The 21,314-nt window shown below is 40.8% G+C and overlaps 1 protein-coding gene across 1 annotated transcript in view; it reads right to left on the reverse strand.

Moving 5' to 3' along the window:
• Nucleotides 1-9,819: 9,819 nt before the first annotated feature.
• LOC122480745 (phospholipid-transporting ATPase IB-like) overlaps nucleotides 9,820-21,314 on the reverse strand; it is a 182,842-nt gene continuing 171,347 nt past the window's right edge. Inside the window, exons 33-34 of the mRNA XM_043575520.1 lie at nucleotides 16,975-17,063; nucleotides 9,820-10,225 (exon numbers count right to left, since the gene is read on the reverse strand). Of these exons, the coding sequence (XP_043431455.1) occupies nucleotides 10,125-10,225; nucleotides 16,975-17,063 (190 nt within the window). The 3' untranslated portion in view covers nucleotides 9,820-10,124. The remainder of the gene's footprint in view (nucleotides 10,226-16,974; nucleotides 17,064-21,314) is intronic.

Genomic DNA, 21,314 nt, shown 5'->3' on the forward strand with positions numbered 1-21,314 from the left:
TCTGACTGCGGCCCCGCCCACCAACTCCAGGTATACACCACAGCACAGGGGAAGTGCCCTGCAGGTCCTCACCATGCCAGGGACTATCCAAAATGACCAAGCGGAAGAACTCCCCTCAGAAGAATCTCCAGGAAATAACAACAGCTAATGAGCTGATCAAAAAGGATTTAAATAATATAACAGAAAGTGAATTTAGAATAATAGTCATAAAATTAATCGCTGGGCTTGAAAACAGTATACAGGACAGCAGAGAATCTCTTGCTACAGAGATCAAGGGACTAAGGAACAGTCACGAGGAGCTGAAAAACGCTTTAAACGAAATGCATAACAAAATGGAAACCACCACAGCTCGGCTTGAAGAGGCAGAGGAGAGAATAGGTGAACTAGAAGATAAAGTTATGGAAAAAGAGGAATCTGAGAAAAAGAGAGATAAAAAAATCCAGGAGTATGAGGGGAAAATTAGAGAATTAAGTGATACACTAAAAAGAAATAATATACGCATAATTGGTATCCCAGAGGAGGAAGAGAGAGGGAAAGGTGCTGAAGGGGTACTTGAAGAAATCATAGCTGAGAACTTCCCTGAACTGGGGAAGGAAAAAGGCATTGAAATCCAAGAGGCACAGAGAACTCCCTTCAGACGTAACTTGAATCGATCTTCTGCACGACATATCATAGTGAAACTGGCAAAATACAAGGATAAAGAGAAAATTCTGAAAGCAGCAAGGGGTAAACGTGCCCTCACATATAAAGGGAGACCTATAAGACTCGTGACTGATCTCTCTTTTGAAACTTGGCAGGCCAGAAAGAATTGGCAAGAGATTTTCAGGGTGCTAGACAGAAAAAATATGCAGCCAAGAATCCTTTATCCAGCAAGTCTGTCATTTAGAATAGAAGGAGAGATAAAGGTCTTCCCAAACAAACAAAAACTGAAGGAATTTGTCACCACTAAACCAGCCCTACAAGAGATCCTAAGGGGGACCCTGTGAGACAAAGTCCCAGAGACATCACTATAAGCATAAAACATACAGACATCACAATGACTCTAAACCCGTATCTTTCTATAATAACACTGAATGTAAATGGATTAAATGCGCCAACCAAAAGACATAGGGTATCAGAATGGATAAAAAAACAAGACCCATCTATTTGCTGTCTACAAGAGACTCATTTTAGACCTGAGGACACCTTTAGATTGAGAGTGAGGGGATGGAGAACTATTTATCATGCGACTGGAAGCCAAAAGAAAGCTGGAGTAGCCATACTTATATCAGACAAACTAGACTTTAAATTAAAGGCTGTAACAAGAGATGAAGAAGGACATTATATAATAGTTACAGGGTCTATCCATCAGGAAGAGCTAACAATTATCAATGTCTATGCACCGAATACCGGAGCCCCCAAATATATAAAACAATTACTCATAAACATAAGCAACCTTATTGATAAGAATGTGGTAATTGCAGGGGACTTTAATACACCACTTACAGAAATGGATAGATCATCTAGACACACGGTCAATAAAGAAACAAGGGCCCTGAATGAGACATTGGATGAGATGGACTTGACAGATATATTTAGAACTCTGCATCCCAAAGCAACAGAATATACTTTCTTCTCGAGTGCACATGGAACATTCTACAAGATAGATCATATACTGGGTCACAAAACAGCCCTTCATAAGTTTACAAGAATTGAAATTATACCATGCTTACTTTCAGACCACAATGCCATGAAGCTTGAAATCAACCACAGGAAAAAGTCTGGAAAACCTCCAAAAGCATGGAGGTTAAAGAACACCCTACTAACGAATGAGTGGGTCAACCAGGCAATTAGAGAAGAAATTAAAAAATATATGGAAACAAACGAAAATGAAAATACAACAATCCAAACGCTTTGGGACGCAGCAAAGGCAGTCCTGAGAGGAAAATACATTGCAATCCAGGCCTATCTCAAGAAACAAGAAAAATCCCAAATACAAAATCTAACAGCACACCTAAAGGAACTAGAAGCAGAACAGCAAAGGCAGCCTAAGCCCAGCAGAAGAAGAGAAATAATAAAGATCAGAGCAGAAATAAACAATATAGAAACTAAAAAAACTGTAGAGCAGATCAACGAAACCAAGAGTTGGTTTTTTGAAAAAATAAACAAAATTGACAAACCTCTAGCCAGGCTTCTCAAAAAGAAAAGGGAGATGACCCAAATAGATAAAATCATGAATGAAAATGGAATTATTACAACCAATCCCTCAGAGATACAAACAATTATCAGGGAATACTATGAAAACTTATATGCCAACAAATTGGACAACCTGGAAGAAATGGACAAATTCCTGAACACCCACACGCTTCCAAAACTCAATCAGGAGGAAATAGAAAGCTTGAACAGACCCATAACCAGCGAAGAAATTGAATCGGTTATCAAAAATCTCCCAACAAATAAGAGTCCAGGACCAGATGGCTTCCCAGGGGAGTTCTACCAGACGTTTAAAGCAGAGATAATACCTATCCTTCTCAAGCTATTCCAAGAAATAGAAAGGGAAGGAAAACTTCCAGACTCATTCTATGAAGCCAGTATTACTTTGATTCCTAAACCAGACAGAGACCCAGTAAAAAAAGAGAACTACAGGCCAATATCCCTGATGAATATGGATGCAAAAATTCTCAATAAGATACTAGCAAATCGAATTCAACGGCATATAAAAAGAATTATTCACCATGATCAAGTGGGATTCATTCCTGGGATGCAGGGCTGGTTCAACATTCGCAAATCAATCAACGTGATACATCACATTAACAAAAAAAGAGAGAAGAACCATATGATCCTGTCAATCGATGCAGAAAAGGCCTTCGACAAAATCCAGCACCCTTTCTTAATAAAAACCCTTGAGAAAGTCGGGATAGAAGGAACATACTTAAAGATCATAAAAGCCATTTATGAAAAGCCCACAGCTAACATCATCCTCAACGGGGAAAAACTGAAAGCTTTTTCCCTGAGATCAGGAACACGACAAGGATGCCCACTCTCACCGCTGCTGTTTAACATAGTGCTGGAAGTTCTAGCATCAGCAATCAGACAACAAAAGGAAATCAAAGGCATCAAAATTGGCAAAGATGAAGTCAAGCTTTCGCTTTTTGCAGATGACACGATATTATACATGGAAAATCCGATAGACTCCACCAAAAGTCTGCTAGAACTGATACATGAATTCAGCAAAGTTGCAGGATACAAAATCAATGTACAGAAATCAGTTGCATTCTTATACACTAACAATGAAGCAACAGAAAGACAAATAAAGAAACTGATCCCATTCACAATTGCACCAAGAAGCATAAAATACCTAGGAATAAATCTAACCAAAGATGTAAAGGATCTGTATGCTGAAAACTATAGAAAGCTTCTGAAGGAAATTGAAGAAGATTTAAAGAAATGGAAAGACATTCCCTGCTCATGGATTGGAAAAATAAATATTGTCAAAATGTCAATACTACCCAAAGCTATCTACACATTCAATGCAATCCCAATCAAAATTGCACCAGCATTCTTCTCGAAACTAGAACAAGCAATCCTAAAATTCATATGGAACCACAAAAGGCCCCGAATAGCCAAAGGAATTTTGAAGAAGAAGACCAAAGCAGGAGGCATCACAATCCCAGACTTTAGCCTCTACTACAAAGCTGTCATCATCAAGACAGCATGGTATTGGCACCAAAACAGACACATAGACCAATGGAATAGAATAGAAACCCCAGAACTAGACCCACAAACGTATGGCCAACTCATCTTTGACAAAGCAGGAAAGAACATCCAATGGAAAAAAGACAGCCTCTTTAACAAATGGTGCTGGGAGAACTGGACAGCAACATGCAGAAGGTTGAAACTAGACCACTTTCTCACACCATTCACAAAAATAAACTCAAAATGGATAAAGGACCTCAATGTGAGACAGGAAACCATCAAAACCTTAGAGGAGAAAGCAGGAAAAGACCTCTCTGACCTCAGCCGTAGCAATCTCTTACTCGACACATCCCCAAAGGCAAGGGAATTAAAAGCAAAAGTGAATTACTGGGACCTTATGAAGATCAAAAAGCTTCTGCACAGCAAAGGAAACAACCAACAAAACTAAAAGGCAACCAACGGAATGGGAAAAGATATTCGCAAATGACATATCGGACAAAGGGCTAGTATCCAAAATCTATAAAGAGCTCACCAAACTCCACACCCGAAAAACAAATAACCCAGTGAAGAAATGGGCAGAAAACATGAATAGACACTTCTCTAAAGAAGACATCCGGATGGCCAACAGGCACATGAAAAGATGTTCAGCGTCGCTCCTTCTCAGGGAAATACAAATCAAAACCACACTCAGGTATCACCTCACGCCAGTCAGAGTGGCCAAAATGAACAAATCAGGAGACTATAGATGCTGGAGAGGATGTGGAGAAACGGGAACCCTCTTGCACTGTTGGTGGGAATGCAAATTGGTGCAGCCGCTCTGGAAAGCAGTGTGGAGGTTCCTCAGAAAATTAAAAATAGACCTACCCTATGACCCAGCAATAGCACTGCTAGGAATTTATCCAAGGGATACAGGAGCACTGATGCATAGGGCCACTTGTACCCCAATGTTCATAGCAGCACTCTCAACAATAGCCAAATTATGGAAAGAGCCTAAATGTCCATCAACTGATGAATGGATAAAGAAATTGTGGTTTATATACACAATGGAATATTATGTGGCAATGAGAAAAAATGAAATATGGCCTTTTGTAGCAACGTGGATGGAACTGGAGAGTGTGATGCTAAGTGAAATAAGCCATACAGAGAAAGACAGATACCATATGGTCTCACTCTTATGTGGATCCTGAGAAACTTAACAGGAACCCATGGGGGAGGGGAAGGAAAAAAAAAAAAAAAAAGAGGTTAGAATGGGAGAGAGCCAAAGCATAAGAGACTGTTAAAAACTGAGAACAAACTGAGGGTTGATGGGGGGTGGGAGGGAGGAGAGGGTGGGTGATGGGTATTGAGGAGGGCACCTTTTGGGATGAGCACTGGGTGTTGTATGGAAACCAATTTGTCAATAAATTTCAGAAAAAAAAAAAAAAAAAAAAAAAGATGAGGCCTGCACCTGCCATGCTGTCTCCCTCCGACCGTGGAGATCCTTTTGCCAGTGTGCAGATTGATTTCCTGGGTGTTCAAAGGATCTGACCTCACCACAGCTGGGTTTCTGTATTTATATTTAAAGTGCATTTCTCGCCACTGCCGTATTGTTGGACCTTGCTTTCTTGTTGAGTCTGACCATATCTGAGTTTTATTTGGAGTATTTAAACCATATATACTTAATGTAATTATCAGTGTAGGTGGGTTTAAATCCACCAGCTTTCTATTTATTTTTTATTCCTCTTATTTTCCATCCACCCCCACTTTCCCTGCCTTCTTTTTGATTATTTTTAGTATTCCATTTTATCCAATAAAATGTTTTATTAGACATTCCATTTTATTTAAGCTTTTAGTGGTTGTCCTACAATTTACAGTGTACCTCTTTAATTTTCCACAGGCTATGTTTAAATAATATGTCATGTAAGATATAGTGTAGAAACTGTATGGTAATATTCTTTCCTTTTCTCTCTCCCTTCCTTTGTGCTATTGTTGGCATATGTTTTACTTCTACATATGTTATAAACCCTACAATACATTGTTAACTAATTGTGCACTAAATAGAAACAAATTTTTTAATTAGAAAATAAAATTCCTTATGTTTATCCAAGAATTCACCTTTTTGAAGTTTTTTATTCCTTTGTGTAGATCAGATTTTCCATCCCTTATTACCATGTTCTTTCTGCCTGAACAACTCCCTTTAAACCTCTTCTTTTAGTTCAGGATTGTTAGTGATGAACTCTCAATTTTTGCCTGAAAATGCCTTACCTTCCCCTTTCATCTTGGAGGATATTTTCATTAGCTATAGAATTCAGGTTGACAATATTTTTTCTTCTTTCAGCAAATTTCCTTTTGGGCTTCTCGGAGAAGTCAATGGTCATCTATTTGCTTTTCCTTTCTTAACTTTATAATGTGTTTTTTTTAACCTTCTGGCTAATTTTGAGACTTTCCTCCTCATCCTCGATTTTCAGCAAATTTATTATGCTTGGTTTGTTTGTGTGTGTTTAGCATAGCCATGGGTTGGCTATGCTTCTCAGATCATGCTTGGAAAATTTCCCGCTTTTATTTCTTCAGTGATTTTTTTTCTGTTACTTTCTCTATCTGCAATTCTAAAAATTGCATGTAACACGGTTTGATATTGTCTTACAGGAAATTGCTCTTTTTCAGTTTTTGTTCAGCCTTTTTCTTTGTGTTTCAGTTTGGATAGTTTCTACTGCTGTGTTCAAGTTTATATATATATATGTATATATATGTATTATATATATGTATACATACATATACATATATGTAATATATATATTTGATTCTGCAGTGTCTAATCTACTAAACTTATTCAATAAAATTTTCATATTGTATATTCTTTTCAGCTCTAGAAGTTTCATTTATTTCTTCATTTATGGTTTTAATTTCTTTCCTCATTGTGTTCATGTTATCTTGAAGTCCTTAAACATATTTGTAATAGTTATTTTAAAGTTCTTGTCTGTCAATTCCATTACCTCTGTCAGTTCTGGGACTGCTTCCACTGACTTTTATTTTGGTTACAGATTAGGTTTTCCTGCTTTGAATATCTATTTGAGTATTTTTGACAAGATGTTGGACATTGTTACTATTACACTAAAGTGGATCTGTTTTCTGCTGCTAGAGGGTTTGTTTTTCCTTCCAGGCAGCTAAATTAACTATGGATCCCCCTAATGATTTGGATGCTTATTTTTAAGCTTTCCCAAGATAAGCTTTGTTAAAGTAAGATTATGGGTCTATAGTAGTTCTTGCTCTAAGTGCTGGCTTAGCCTTACTATTAAGGTATGGCTCTGGGGTCTTTGTGGAATATCTCAAGTATTCATCAAGCCCTTTCTACCCTATTTGGTTGAATATTGAATCCTGTGGAAGTTGTAGGAATTGTTCAGCTTAAATGTCTCTGGTAGCTGTCTTTGCCATCGTCATTGAGTTTCACTCCACATATATGTAGGTGAGCATCTAGTTATTCACTCTGTGACATCCCTAAAGAAATGTCTACAGCTCTGTGTATAGCTCCTTTCTCAATAGTACTATAACCAGAAAATATCAGCTGCCTCAGCCTCCCCAAATTTTTAGCTTAGTTTCCCCAGTTCACTGAGAGTACTGTGCTTTGTTTGGGTACTACTTTCCTGTACCTTGGTCTGGAAAATGCCTCTAGGAAGAAAGCCTGGGAAATAGTATGGCTTTTAATTCCTTTCTCTTAGGGATTATATCCCTATGCTGCCCTTTGTCCAATGTCTGAAAATACTTTTCTCATATATTTTTCCAGTTTTATAATGGTTTTAAGTAGGAAGGCATGTCTAGTACATTATGATTGGAAATAGAATTACCCTGTATTATTTTTAAAAATAGCTTTATTGAGATTTAAATCACCAATTCATCCATTTAAAGTATAGGATTCAATGGTTTTTTAATATATTCATTTTAACATGGGCAACTATTACTGCAGTCAATTTTAGAACATGCTTATCACCTCAAAAAGAAACCCTGTACCTTTTTGATATTAACCCTTTCCCCTTCATCTTCCCACTGGCACTAAGCAACTACTAATCTCCTTTATATATCTATAGTTTTGCTTATGAACTTCCCAATGGAATATTATATGTGGCCTTTTATGATTGGCTTTTGTTTTTTTACTTAGCATGATGTTTTTAAAGTTTATCCATGTCATGCATATATTAGTATTTCATTACTTGTTATGGTCAGATAATATTCCATTGTACGGACATACCACATTTTGTTTATCCATTCACGGATAACTTTTTGAGATATTAATTAGATTTTTCTCCCCATGTTTTTCTTGTTGTCTGCATTCAAACAGTTATCAGGCACCTGGGTGGCTCAGTCGGTTAAACAAACAGTTATCAGGCTTTTTGGATTATTTCCTCAGAGGAGTCCTTTGATAGGATAGAAAATAAAGGTTCCACCTTTAAAAATTCTGGTTTTTGCTTTTAAAAACTCACTAAATAGAATGGGTGTGAGAAAGGGGACTTTGGACCACAGAAGGAATTTGAAAGCTATCTGTTCATTACCTCAATGTGCCCTGGAATGATAATGTGTTCCAGGAGCTGGTGATGTTAGACCACATGTGCAATATTGTGATTTATAAGAAGTATGTATTTGGTCAAGATGGTCATGTGGATGACCAACATATATTTCTCATATATATTCATTTGGTCTTTGTCCATGGTTCCTGGCCCACAGCAACCAAAACCCTTGGGATTCCCTGAGTGATAAGAGCAATGAGAACGTCTTTTGTTTTATTATTCGGTGTCTTGTCATCAGTTCCTGAAAATGCGTTAGACCCTTAGAGGCGAAATGCTGTCTTTTTATTCCTAATAAATCCCTTTCTATCAAATTGGGTTTATGTTAATGAAGTTACTTTTAGAAAGCACCTACGGTCGGGGCCTGGTTGCCAGGGGAACCAACAATAAATAGAGGGTTAGAACTTTGAGTCTCACCTACCCCTTCTGAGGAGGGGGAAGGAGTGGAGTTGAATCAGTTACCAATGGCCAGTAATTTAATCAATCATGCCTTCATGTAATGAAGCCTCCGTATAAACCCAAATGAAAGGTTCTGGAGAACTTCTGGGCTGATGAACCAGACGTTTCCATGTGTTAACATGCTGGGCCCAAACTCCACTGGGACAGAAACTGCTTTGTTTGGGACCTTGCCCTGTGTATTTCTTCATCTGGCTGTTGAATCATATTCTTTCATATTATTTAATATCCTTTGTAATAAATTGGTAATCTAATGAGTAGATGGGTATTCTGAGTTCTGTGAGCTGCTCTGGCTAATTAATTGAACCCAAGAAGGGTGTCATGGGAACCTTTGATTTATAACCAGTTGGTTAGAAGCACAGGTGATATTCTGGACTTGGGATTGGCATCTGAAGTGTGTATGTGTAGGGAGGGGCAGTCTTGTGGGGCCGAGTCCTTAACTTGTGGGATCTGATGGCATCTTCCAGGTAGATAGTGTCAGAATTGAGTTGAATTATAGGACACCTGGCTGGTATCTGAGAATTCTTTGGATGTATAGGGAAAAAAGCTCTCCCACATCTCAGAATTAGTGACCCAGTATCATTAACAGGCGTGGGATTTCCAGCCTCCTCAAGGGTTTCAGTTTCCCATACCTGACTCAAAAGCCTCATAAAGTGACCAAAATAAACCATTTGTTTTAGTGGTGACCTGTGTGGGAAGACGACAGAAGAACAGAGGGGTGTCCCGATGCTGTGCACTGTATGAAACCCTGGAAAGTTGGTAGACGCCTGAGGCACAGTCCCAAGAATGATTGTGGTTGAATTTCCTACTAAGTCCTAATGTAATGGACATTACATTCAGTGTATAGAAAATGGGATATGTTGATTCCTGCACACTGATTTTGAAGCCTGAGATTAGGGTATTTTCCACCTGTTTGAATTCATTGAAATCAAGAGTACCGTTCAGATACTGTACAAGTAAAATATGATTCAAAGTGACAGGACATCCTACTTAGAAAAATATTTTATATTCTGCCTTTGTACGCTCCACCTTAGTCTGTGAGTTTTCAAAGTACAGAGTTTGTGGGTGACTCGTTTGCAGTTAAGTAAGGGAGGCTTATTCATCATGACATTCTTTACCTTTTCTCCCAAAACAACTTATACCAGAGCTTAAGTTTTGGTGAAACAGAATGCTTTTAATTTTATACTTCAGACTGAACTGATTATCTCACAACCACAAAAAAGTAAACAAGTTAGGTGAAACATTGAACGCAAATTTTAAAAAAAGCAAACAGGCTTCCCCCATTATTTATATCCAAGGATTGTGACTCCGTCGATACATAAATAACAAATTGGCCAGAGCCACAAGAAATGAGCATTTGGGGGCGTCGGCACGTTCCACGGTCTCGGGGAAGGACATGAGAACACAGGATGTGGTCCAAACCTCACTCGTACGTAGCTGGACTCAGAAGACATCGGACTATAAGCTCTTACTGGTTTTGATTTTAGTAGCGTCATAAGAACGGACGAGTTCTTCCTGAGTAATCACACCTTGTTCTAGCTGAGAAAATGCGTACCCACCTGAAAGAGTAAAGCGCAGAGGAATCTGTTAGGAGCACTAACAGGGAACATTCTGTTGACAGAAAGCAAGACTCCTACCAGACTGGGCCTCATCGGCCACATCAGCCAGGCCCGTGACGGAGGCGGGAAAAGTGGGGAGGTGATGGGGGATGGCAATGGAGCGGCTTGCAAATTTGGCTGTATTAACATCCCCACTCCTGGGGCCACGACTGAAAGAAGGAAAGTGATTTGTGTCCACGTGGCACCGGGTTAACTGAAATGGCTCCCGCGTGGAAGGAAAGACAGGTGGTCCCAGCCTTCCCTGCACAGTGCAGTGGCCTGGGAGCTGGTGAAATCCCAGGGTCCGGCACCGACACCGGACCAGTGCTTCTCAAGTGTGCACCAGAATTCCCGTGGTGACCACCGGCCCCACGTCCAGAGCGTCTGGTTTCACGAGTCTGCCGCGGGGCTCGAGAACTGATCCTTCTGACAACTGCCCAGCCGAAGCGCCTGCCGCGGGCCTAAGTGCCGGGCATGGAGCCTCGCCGTTTGGGCCCATTTAACCCCAAGCTGTGGGTGGACGCTGTTACCAGTAGCTTCCAACCCCTGGGGGTTTCCTGCCTCCTCTTTCCTTCCCGCTCGAACCCCATCACAACCTCAAGGTGGAAGTTTGCCCTTTTTTTTTTTTTTTCTGTTTTCCCCTGTTTTTATTCTTGACCTGAGACTTGCAGAGAGCAGGAGGATCTGAAAAGAATGCTTCAGATTTGGCCTGAAAGTATATTTCTGCTTGCTTCTGACAAGACTCGTGTACAGAGAGGACCAGAGAAAATTTTAGAATTTTCTTTTGTACGTAGTGATCTGTTGTGATTTTTTGGACTCATTCTAAACATTTAAACCTAATTTTCCTAAAACAGGTCCCCCAAACTATATAAAGATCTGGCCTCAGAGAAGCAGGATCTGCTGCTACAGCAGAGTTAAATGGTGTCTTTTTGGAAACGGGGCCTGGTTTTCCTTTCAGCAGTGTTCCCAGGGGGGAGTGAGGGCTGAGGAGGGACAGCAGGGACCGTGACCCTCCACCTGCCCAGCCCGCACCCCTCAGCTTGACAGAGATGCGCCATCAGGTCAGCAGCTCAGTCTGACGAACCTTTACCTTCCGTCTGCGTCCAAATGGGGAGCTCAGAGGAAGCCTCCAGCTCTTGGCGTCTCCCACTTTTGTCCGTCCTGACAGACGGGAAGTAACAACGGGGCCCTGGGGAAAGCCCTGGATGGACCCCACTCCTGAGCTTCCCCTGGCTGGCTTCCCAGTGCACCTGCTTCCTAGATGCTCAGCCACAGCCAGAGTCCAAGCATAGAGGAAGGGATGTAGAGGTGAAGGATGAGGGAATTTTCAAGCAGCCAGAATCCAGGGGATGAGGGATAGAGGAAGGGTGGGCAGAGGTGAAGCATGAGTCATTTTTTTCTTCACCTGGTAAAACGTTTAGCAGATTTCAGAGTCGACCGTGTCATTTCTCATTATTTTGGCATAATTGTCTTGTTTAATGCACTTCATTAGAAATTGAGGAGTCTGATCAAATCTTAAAGCCAGAATTTTCTGGCTCAAGAAAGAGTTGTTAATTGCAATTAACAAAGAACTTCCCCCTCTATTTCTTATTTGAGGAGCTCAGAGCACTTTACAAATTCAAGCTAATATTAATAATATTTTGGTGTACAGCAGAAAAATATACAGGACCCCCAAACCCACAAACTGCCTGAGGGACTTCAAGCAATAATAGATAATGTTGCTGAAAAAACACCTTAGAAGCTCTTATAATCCTGTAAGATTTCTAACCTTTCAATAACATTCTCTGTTTTAATATTTTTAAAAAGTGGGTCATGAAAATACAATGTTTTTAAAAGCAACTGAAATATATTTTTCTGTTTCTCATATACATTCAGTCAGTGATATTTTCAGGACATTCATATTGGTTTTGTAGTGGTTTTAGGACAATGTGATTACTGCGTAAAACACTTACCCGTCTATTTGAGTCCAGATACACGTGTCTGTTAACACTCCATACTACCTATCATGACCCCAGTAGAATGAAATGCCAAAAAGGTAGAGACAGTGCAGCTCAGGGACGGTAACTAATATGCCTAGAGTTCCACAGCAAGTCACGAGGCAGAACTTGGATGTAGCTGCCCATCTGTCTGGTTTCCGTGTCTCTTCTCTGGAGCTCGACAATGTGGCACTTTGAAGTGAGACAGACTGAGGCTCCAATCTGGCTTCTACCCATTTCTAGAGATAGAATCTAAGGCAAGGGACAAATTTGCCGAACCATTTCCTTCTCTGCAAAGTGAGGATTCATCCAGTTAACCTGCCATTCAACAAGGATTTAATAACTGTCTCCACATGGTGGCTCCAAATATTCAGTGCAGTGAAGCCCGAGTATTTAACAGTGGCCCAAATCACAGTTTTATGTGCTCCATAAATATGGGTTCCATTTTGGCCATATTTATAGTTGACGTCGGACAGATGGAAGAAGGAATGGCTATTTGTTAATTCTGCTTGGAGACTCTTCATTAGTCAATTAGTCCATTCATTCAATGAGATTTGTATAGTGTGTCTACTATGTACATGCATTCTTGGAATGAATTAGTAAAGCAAAAATCCTTCTTGTTATGGAGCTTACCTTCTAGCAATAGAGATACATAAATAAGTACATAATAAGCACATAACATAAAGTTAATCGTCTGGTACCCAAGAATGTACTAAAGAGCTGTGGACAACAGAAAAAGTACTTGGACAAAACCTTGAAGGAAGTGAGAGAATGAGTGACACAGATAACATGAGGGATTTGCTTTCTAGGCATAAGTGTTGGCCGGTTCAAAGGCCCTGAGGCGAGAGCAATCCTGATACATTGTGAGAAGAGCACAGAGGATGGAGTGGAATGAAGGAGGAAGAAGATTAGATGCCACTAGGAAAGTAACGGGGTCCAGACCGAGTGGGTCTTTTTTGACGTTGAATCTGATAGCCATTGCGGGATTTCAAGCAGAAAACTGATGTGCTTGGCACAAAAACAGACACACAGACCAATGGAATAGAATAGAAACTCCAGAACTAGACCCACAAACGTATGGCCAACTCATCTTTGACAAAGCAGGAAAGAACGTCCAATGGAAAAAAGACAGTCTCTTTAACAAATGGTTCTGGGAGACCTGGACAGCAACATGCACAAGGATGAAACTAGACCACTTTCTCACACCATTCACAAAAATAAACTCAAAATGGATAAAGGACCCAAATGTGAGACAGGAAACCATCAAAACCTTAGAGGAGAAAGCAGGAAAAGACCTCTCTGACCTCAGCCGTAGCAATCTCTTACTCGACACATCCCCAAAGGCAAGGGAATTAAAAGCAAAAGTGAATTACTGGGACCTTATGAAGATCAAAAGCTTCTGCACAGCAAAGGAAACAACCAACAAAACTAAAAGGCAACCAACGGAATGGGAAAAGATATTCGCAAATGACATATCGGACAAAGGGCTAGTATCCAAAATCTATAAAGAGCTCACCAAACTCCACACCCGAAAAACAAATAACCCAGTGAAGAAATGGGCAGAAAACATGAATAGACACTTCTCTAAAGAAGACATCCGGATGGCCATCAGGCACATGAAAAGATGTTCAGCGTCGCTCCTTATCAGGGAAATACAAATCAAAACCACACTCAGGTATCACCTCACGCCAGAGTGGCCAAAATGAACAAATCAGGAGACTATAGATGCTGGAGAGGATGTGGAGAAACGGGAACCCTCTTGCACCGTTGGTGGGAATGCAAATTGGTGTAGCCGCTCTGGAAAGCAGTGTGGAGGTTCCTCAGAAAATTAAAAATAGACCTACCTTATGACCCAGCAATAGCACTGCTAGGAATTTATCCAAGGGATACAGGAGTACTGATGCATAGGGGCACTTGTACCCCAATGTTCATAGCAGCACTCTCAACAATAGCCAAATTATGGAAAAAGCCTAAATGTCCATCAACTGATGAATGGATAAAGAAATTGTGGTTTATATACACAATGGAGTACTACGTGGCAATGAGAAAGAACGAAATATGGCCTTTTGTAGCAACGTGGATGGAACTGGAGAGTGTGATGCTAAGTGAAATAAGCCATACAGAGAAAGACAGATACCATATGGTTTCACTCTTATGTGGATCCTGAGAAACTTAACAGGAACCCATGGGGGAGGGGAAGGAAAAAAAAAAAAAAGAGGTTAGAGTGGGAGAGAGCCAAAGCATAAGAGACTCTTAAAAACTGAGAACAAACTGAGGGTTGATGGGGGGTGGGAGGGAGGGGAGGGTGGGTGATGGGTATTGAGGAGGGCACCTTTTGGGATGAGCACTGGGTGTTGTATGGAAACCAATTGGTCAATAAATTTCATATATATAAAAAAATAAATTAAAAAAAATAAAAAGTGTTTACAAACAAACAAACAAAAAAGAAAACTGATGTGCTTGTGCTGACGGAATTTTAAATGCGTCACTTCGGCTACCGTGTAAGAGTCCCGGGTGGAGGCAGGAGATGGGTCAAGAGGTTGTTGAGGCAGTGCCGGTGGGTGGTGGTGGTCCAGACCCGGGTGCCAACGGGGGTGTGCGTGGCAAGCGGTCGGTCTCTGAGCACAGTGTGACGGCAGAGCCATCCGCTACGTTAGAGGAATTAAGGACGACTGAAAGGATCGTGGCCCGAACAGTTGGAAGCATGCGGTTGTCTTCAAGCGAAGGCGGCAGATGGGGCCGGCTGGGAGGGAGAGGAAGCCAGGGGCGGTTTTGGACATCACTGGTGGCCTTGACTGGAGGCGTGTCAGTGGCGTGGTAGGAGTGAAGGCTTACTGGAGCCGGTTCAAGAGAGACTGGGAGGGGATTTGGAGACCCCGGGGACAAACGATTTGATCCAGGGCCGTTGCCGCAAAGGAGCGCGACGGAATGAGGCGCACTCTAACGGGTGACGTGGGGTCCAGAGGAGGTTCTGCTTTGTGAGACCACCTTTTGGAGGCTGGTGAGAACGATCTGACAGAGGAGCGTGGGAAAGTGGTGACGTAGAAGGTAAGTGAAGGAGCAGCCGGAGCGAGGCGCTTGGGCCTGCAGGAGCAGACGGGGTCAGAGGCAGGCGCACGGGAGGGAGAGCCAGTCTGTGCAAACAAGCGGGAAGGCAGAGCACGTGGCAGGTGAGGTGGTGGCGGGAACCCCCGCAGGTTCATTTCTGGTGCGTTTTTCTCAGGGATGGAGAAGTCAAGGCCATCGGTTGGGAAAGAGGACGGGAGGGATGTCACCCACATTTTTAAGACATCTGCCATCCTTTGTTTTCTTGTCCTCGTTCATTTTTTTCTTTTTCTTTTTTTTTACCTTTGGTTCCCTTTCAGCTGCTGTTTCCTAAGTGTCTCTAGGGTGAGGGGAAGGCAAAGTGGTGGGCACAGGACAGGAAGAGGAAGTAATGCGTGTGTGTGCAAAAGAGAAATAGCAGTCAATCCAGAGACACACAAATCTGTGATATAAAAAACAGACCATAAGGGGCACATGGGTGGCTCAGTCTGATAAGCGTCCAGCTCTCGGTTTCGGCTCAGGTCATGATCTCTCGGTTCGTGGGATCGAGTCCCACGTCAGGCTCTATGCTGATAGTGCAGAGTCTGCTTGGGATTCTCTCTCTCCCTCTCTCTCTGCCCCTACGCTGCTGATGTTCTCTTTCTCTATGTCTCTCTCTCTCTCTCTGTCTCTCTCTCTCTCTCTCTCAAAATAAACAAGCTTAAAAAAATAGACAATAGAATTTTAAAATTCTACAACTTTCAACAAATACGTTGGTTGGAAAGGAGGGACAGTTAGTCTCCACAAACACCACATGTTCCTTTATTGGTATCGCCTTTTTGTTTGACTTGTTCTCAGGATCGTACTCAGCACTCACATTACCAGACATGAGTCACATGGGACCCAAACATTTCATCTAGGCACTTCTTGGACACATTTCTTTTTGAAGGAAGGGAAAATGAAATAACTTTTAAAGGTTTTTGTGCCCAATGTGGGCTATGTTAACATCACACCCCCAATAAGGGTATGTAAGTTTTCTAAGGGTATAAATTATTTGGAGCCAAGTACTACTTTTCCATTTAAAATAGTAGGCTGGGAATCTGTCAAAAGATCTTGAAAACGTGAGGATGTTAGATTTAAGGATGTTATCATTGCGTGGGAGACCGGGAATTACTCTTTCAGACCACACTTGCTTTAGGCCAAGAACATAAATTTCATGAATCCAATGGATCCCTCCTTCTGTATGAGAACTACCTTACCTTTTAAAAAATATGTAATACTACAGGTAGTTTCCTTTTTTAAAAAAATTGTGGTAAAATACATGTAACGTAATACTTACCGTCTTAATGAGGTTTAAGTGTACAATCCAGGGGCAGTAAGTACATTCACAGTGCTGTGGAACCATCACCAGCATCTGTCTATGGACCTCTTTCCACCTTCCCAAACTGAAACTCCATACCCATTAAACACTGAGTCCCCATTCTCCCATCCCCGGGCCCCTGTGAACCCCCAGTCTCCTTTCTGTGTCTATGGGTTTGAGGACTCTAAGCACCTCATAGCAGTGGGGCCATACGGTACTTGTCTTTTTGGGTCTGGCTCCTTTCACTTGGCATAATCTCATCGAGAAGCACCTAACATTGAATTACTCCTCCTCCTCGTCCGTAGGTGGAGTCTCAGCTTTGCGGCCTACTTTACGGCACCGATACTCACGTGGGGCGCTTCGATCAACAGATTCATCCTGGAAGACCACCTTGTGCAGCTGACTGGACAGAGGCAGTTGGAGGTGTTCTGCCTTCACGCTGTGAGTAAACCAATCATAACCTGGCTTTAGTTCATTGGAAAGTGAAACAGGACAAAACGAAACAAGTGATGAGGTAAAAGAAAAGAGCCTTCCTCACGTTTCAGAGGGTGTTCATATAGTTCAACTAAAGTCGAAAATTGATACTATCCAGACACTCAGCAAGGTGCTTCTTCTAAAATAGGGTTGTGCTTGTGAACGTTTCTTTATTATACGGCTCTCCTAACTGTCCTTCACCGGTAGTTGAACTGAACAACCAATGTCTGGTCAGTCTTCTGGCCTCCCAGAGCGCCTTAGAGATTTTATAATGTATATTTTAAAAATCTTTGTCTCAACTTCCTGTTCTAATGGCAAAGCCATAACTTACGCTGGTCAAGACTCTGAACCATGTCTGTCGGGAAGGGTCAACTCTAGCAAAAGAGCTACCTTCTCCAGTTCCCAAGGCTTATTGTGACACTACACCGGAAGCCCAAGTTCAGTACTTTCTAAATTCCACAGAGTGGGTAAGCACAGCGGCATAATTAGAGAAGTCCATGGTTTTTTCCTTTTTTTTTTTTTTTTTTCCTCTAGAAGCTGAAAGATGGGGTTAAAAAAATACCCAGGCGGCCTAACCTAATCTGCTTTCTCACTCCTAAGATGTCACTAGGCCATACTGGGGCCTTCTGCTGTTTTGGGATTTACCATGTATCCTGACATTGGCAGGGACTTGAGGGGCTCACACCCTGGGTGATAAACTGTAGCTGCTTTCGACAGCCATAAGGGCACTCTGATACCGTGTCCTCCTGCGGGAAGAGGGTCTTCCCTAGAGCCAGCTTCCCCTTCATGGCTCAGAGGAAGGTTTCGAGGGATGCCTGAAGCAGCAGCTCCCGGGGCGGTGCGGCTCAAAGGTTATTGCACGACAGGGGTGGCCTTTGGAATAGCTGGCTACTGGCTTCCCCCTCTGAATTCCCCTCTAGAATGAAGGTTATCCACTGATAATGTCCTGAACCCTATTTTTTTTTAACTTAAAAAAAAAATAGGATTTTACTTTTGCTCATATATCTAGGAGCTGAAGAGCATTTGGCTCCGGGCTTTCCAGAATCCATTTACTCATTTGCATTCCCTCCTCTCCGTCTCTCTCCTCTCTCTCCTTCCCTCCCTTTTCCTTTCCCTCTCTGTCTACGCTAAATTTGTCACAGATAAACATTTACATGGTTAAAAATTGAAAGAGAAAATACGAAAAGTAGAGAATAAACATTGTTTTCCTTTCCCCATCTTCCTGGTTCCTCACTGGTAATCTGTTCTTTACTGGTAATCGCTCGAACTGCTTTCTTAGCTAATTTTGCAGAGGTGCTTTCTAAGAAAAAGTGCTCATATATTATTATCCCTGCCCTTTGCACTAAAGGTTGCGTATTGTACGCGACGTCTGACATTTGACTTTTTCGGCTGATACATCCTGGAATCGTTTGCATCTCAGTACCCAGGGAGCTCCCTAACTCCTTTTCACAGTTAGAGAGTATGTTAGCATGACAATGTGCCACAGGTATGGTTGTTCCTAAGTGTTTGCTGTTCCAAATACTGTGGTGGTCCTTACCACTGGGACCTATGTGAGTATTTTGAGGATGGGAGGGAATGGTATGTTCCCAGAAATGGAATTACCGAGTCAAAGGCCATATGCAATTATATTTCTGATAGATATTGCCAAAGTAACTGCCATAATTCTTTACTTTCCCATACTTTCACTAACCAAGGGTGGCCAATGATGATGGATGAAAAATATCCTTCCTGTGTACTTAGGATTTTCATTTCTTATTATGAGTAAAGTTGAGAATATTTTAATGAGATTAAGAATCTTTAGTATTTCCTTTTATTTCCTTTTCTGTGAACTGTACTTTGCTTATTTTTCTATTGCTTGAGGGTGGTTGATCTTACTGATTTCTAGAAACAATTTATCTATTGGGGAGGTTAGCCCTATGTTATGTGAGCTTTCTTTTTGCACATTTATATCGTGTTTATCGTTTTGGTTTCTTACTGAGATTGATTTTGCATGTGGTAAAATGCACAGATCTTAAAAGTACAGTGTAATGAATTTTAACAAAGGTATTTACCTAGGTATCAATCTCCCAGATCTATTTTTTATATCAGTACTATACTGTTTTGATTGCTATAGCAATATATATTAGCTTTAGAAGAGAATGTAATAGTGTAATAGCTTTGCAATATAGTTTGAAATCAAAAAGTGTGATGCCTCCAGCTTTGTTCTTTCCCAAGATTGCTTTGGTTATGTGGGGTTTCATGCAAAGTTTAGGATTTTTTTCTATTTATTTTTTTCTATTTATTTTTTATTTTTTTCTATTACAACATCATTAGAATTTTGATAGGGAGTGCATTCAGTCTATAGATGACATTGGGTAGTATGCACATTTTAATGTTAACTCTTCTGATCCATAAATGCAGGATATCTTTCCATTTATTTGTGCCCTCTTTAATGTCTTTCATCAGTGTGTTACAGCTTTTGTTATTTAGGTCTTTCACTTCCTTGGTTAAATTTTTCCTATGTATTTTATTGTTTTTGATGCAGTTGTAAATGGGATTATCTTCTTTATTTTCAGATAGTTTACTGTTAGTGCATAGAAATGCAGCTGATTTTTGCATGTTGGTTTTATATCCTGCAACTTTCCTGAATTTGTTTATTCTAATAGTATTTTGGTGGATTCTTAAGGATTTTCTATCTGCAAACTCATATCATCAGCAAAAAGAGATAATTTTACCTCTTCCTTTCCAATTTGCATGCTTTTTTTTTTTTTCTTGCCTAATTGCTCTGTCTAGGACTTTCAGTGCAGTATTGAATAGGAGTGGTGAGAGTGGGCACCTTTGCCTTTTTTTGTGATTTTAGAGGAAAAGTTTTCAACCTTTTACGATGGAGTGTGATGTTATGTGTGGGTTGGTCATATATGGCTTTTATTCTGTTGAGGGGTGTTTCTTCTATACCCAGTCATGGTTACCATGAGGCTTACCTAAAATGATTTGTATTTGTAACAGTCTGTTTTAACTTGGTAGCAGTTGAAGTTCAAACGCATTGTAAAAGTCTGAATTTTTACTCTCCCCCCCCCTTTGTTTTGTATGTCAATTTTTTCTTGTGTATTTATTAACAAATGATTGTAATTATAGTTATTTTTTACTACTTTTGTCTTTTAACCTTCATATTGATTTACCTATCACCTTTTCAACATTAGATTATTTTGAATTTTACTATATATTTACATTACCAATGAGATTTATACTTTTCATGGTTTTCTGTTGATTAGTGCCCTATTGTTTTCAGCTAAAGAAGTCCCTCTAACATGTCTTGTAAGGCCAGGCCCGTGGTGATAAACTCCTTTCCCTTTTGTTTGTTTCGAAAACTCTTTATCTCTCCTTCAGTTCCAGCTTTGTCAGATACAGTATTCTCGGTTGGTGGCTGTTTTCCCTTCAGCACTTTGAATATAGCATGGTACCCTCTCTCGGACAGTTAAGTTTTGTGTCGAAAAATCGGTTGATAGCATTGCCTTGTGTGTGACAAGCTTCTTTCCTTTTGTTGCTTTCAAGATTCTTTCTCTTTGATTTTTGACAGTTTCATTGTAATGTATCTTGGTGAAATCTTCTTCGGGTCATACCTGATGGGGATCTTTCCGCATCATGCACCTGGATGTGTAGACATACACTTTAAAGTCTCTTTGGTAAATACCTAGAAACGGGACTGTTGGGACATGGGATAAACTTTTCTTTAAACTGATGAGAAATGCCCAGCTGTCCAGACTGTCTTTTCAACATCTATACTTGCTCTTTGTCCTTGCCAACGCTTGGGACCGTCACTCCTGAGTACTCACCAGGTGCCAAATATGTGGGTCTTGATTAATCACCCCATTCACTTATTTTATATTTGCCCACTTACAATTTTGCTTCTCCCTAAATAAAATCAAAAATGTGTTTGGGCCTCTTTATTCAGGTCACATCACCAGTTGCTTTTGACCCTTTCCATCTTGGTTAACAAAGTACTCCAAATATAGCAGCCATTCAGTATAGTTAAAGACTTATTCTTTGCCTTATACTTCCTGTATAAATATTCCACATGCAGAGAAAGCCCACTTAAAACTCCAGGACAGACCAGGCTTCATGGAAGTGCCTTGAGTAGAAGAAAAGGAGCATGGCACTTTTACTCAGAAGAACACCCAGGTTATGTCAGACGATTGGAACGGATCTCTCCCTGGAGATAGTTTAGATACAGAGATAA

The sequence above is a fragment of the Prionailurus bengalensis genome, chromosome A1, assembly GCF_016509475.1.
Source record: "Prionailurus bengalensis isolate Pbe53 chromosome A1, Fcat_Pben_1.1_paternal_pri, whole genome shotgun sequence".
Classification (NCBI taxonomy): Eukaryota; Metazoa; Chordata; class Mammalia; order Carnivora; family Felidae; genus Prionailurus; species Prionailurus bengalensis.